The sequence below is a fragment of the Pyxicephalus adspersus genome, chromosome 3 (genome assembly GCF_032062135.1).
Source record: "Pyxicephalus adspersus chromosome 3, UCB_Pads_2.0, whole genome shotgun sequence".
In the NCBI taxonomy this organism is placed as follows: Eukaryota; Metazoa; Chordata; class Amphibia; order Anura; family Pyxicephalidae; genus Pyxicephalus; species Pyxicephalus adspersus.
The window spans coordinates 98,850,647-98,851,936 of record NC_092860.1 but is presented as its reverse complement, the minus strand read 5'-3'; the positions used below and the strand labels follow the sequence as shown (position 1 = coordinate 98,851,936).

The following is a 1,290-nucleotide window of genomic DNA, read 5'->3' as shown; positions in this document are numbered from 1 at the left end:
TTTGACATGAATTTGTTTCCCCATCATGGTCATGCTGTTTGTATAGTGCTTTATGCTCAGAATTCGGATAGAAGTAGGAGCAGAATGCAGAATTAAAGTGTTATCAATGATGGGGATTGGGTGACACCATTTACATCTGTATGTTGGAAGCATGCCAATTATACTACCAAAATTTTCCTTGGGGATGCGCAAAATTAATGTATTTCATATTTCCATAAATTATTCAGTCATACTCCCTTCTGCCACAGACTGATAATAAACCAGTACACAAAAATGCAAATAATATTAAAAAATATTTTTAAAACCATGAAATGTGCATGTTGAACCATTTACTAAAGGTTACTGCAATGAGTTGTAGTAGAGATCCACCCTTCTGTCTGGTTTTGAGCCATGTGGGCAGGCTACACCCTTAGAAAAACAACTTACTTCCTCTTTAGGTTACGTACACACGTGCAATAATTATCGTTAGAAATAGAACAATTAACGACTGATCAACAATTATTCACAATTATTTTGAATGATCATATAGTGCACGATTCTGCACTGTAACGATACAATCGCTCAAATATAATCCACCAATAATGTACAAACACTAGATAGGAGGGATGTGTACCGCAGCAACATCCACAATCGCTCAATGACCGTATACACAATAGATTGTTTCCAGTGATATTCCATGTCCGTCGTCGTTGGCCAGTAGTTGTTCACTTTTTTTTTGTTTACGATCAGCCGTTAATCGTTTGTTTCCAACAATAATTATTGCATGTGTTTACGTATTCAGTGTGGCTTAGGTAAACATTTCCTTTCCACGGTTGCTCCTGAACCACTTTAGTACATCAGAGGAACTTTCTAAGTCAAACAACTAAAAAAAATTCTAGTACCGGAAAAGCCCTTGTTTGAAGAGGTAGGCACTGACATGACCACCTTCTATATATCGGATCTCACAACCAGGCCAGATTTCTTGAAGGCTACGCACACCAACCCTTGGCACATATGCATCCTCCTTGGCTTGCACAACTATAATTAAGCTGGGGTCCACTGGCACTAAAAAGAAAAGCACAATCAAAGTATTATATATTTTATTATAAAAAATTCAAACCTTTTAACATGAAAAAAGTAAAATAAAAATAGGATAAATCACTATCAAATCATATTTTTGAAACAGATTAAGTAACACAGGAAGTCTTGTACCTTCTGGTTATACTGCCACCTATAGGAAGATTGCACAGTCAAAAAATGTAGCCCAGGCCAAAATTCCCATCCTACTAACAGCATGTATTTCTTTATAGA

At 36.4% G+C, this 1,290-nt stretch overlaps 1 protein-coding gene across 2 annotated transcripts in view; it reads right to left on the bottom strand.

Moving 5' to 3' along the window:
* The window catches only part of ABHD18 (abhydrolase domain containing 18), a 13,084-nt gene that overhangs the window by 1,156 nt on the left and 10,638 nt on the right, over nt 1-1,290 (bottom strand). For both annotated transcript variants that reach the window (XM_072405815.1, XM_072405816.1), the window contains one exon: nt 882-1,044. In XM_072405815.1, coding sequence (XP_072261916.1) covers nt 882-1,044 — 163 coding nt within the window. The remainder of the gene's footprint in view (nt 1-881; nt 1,045-1,290) is intronic.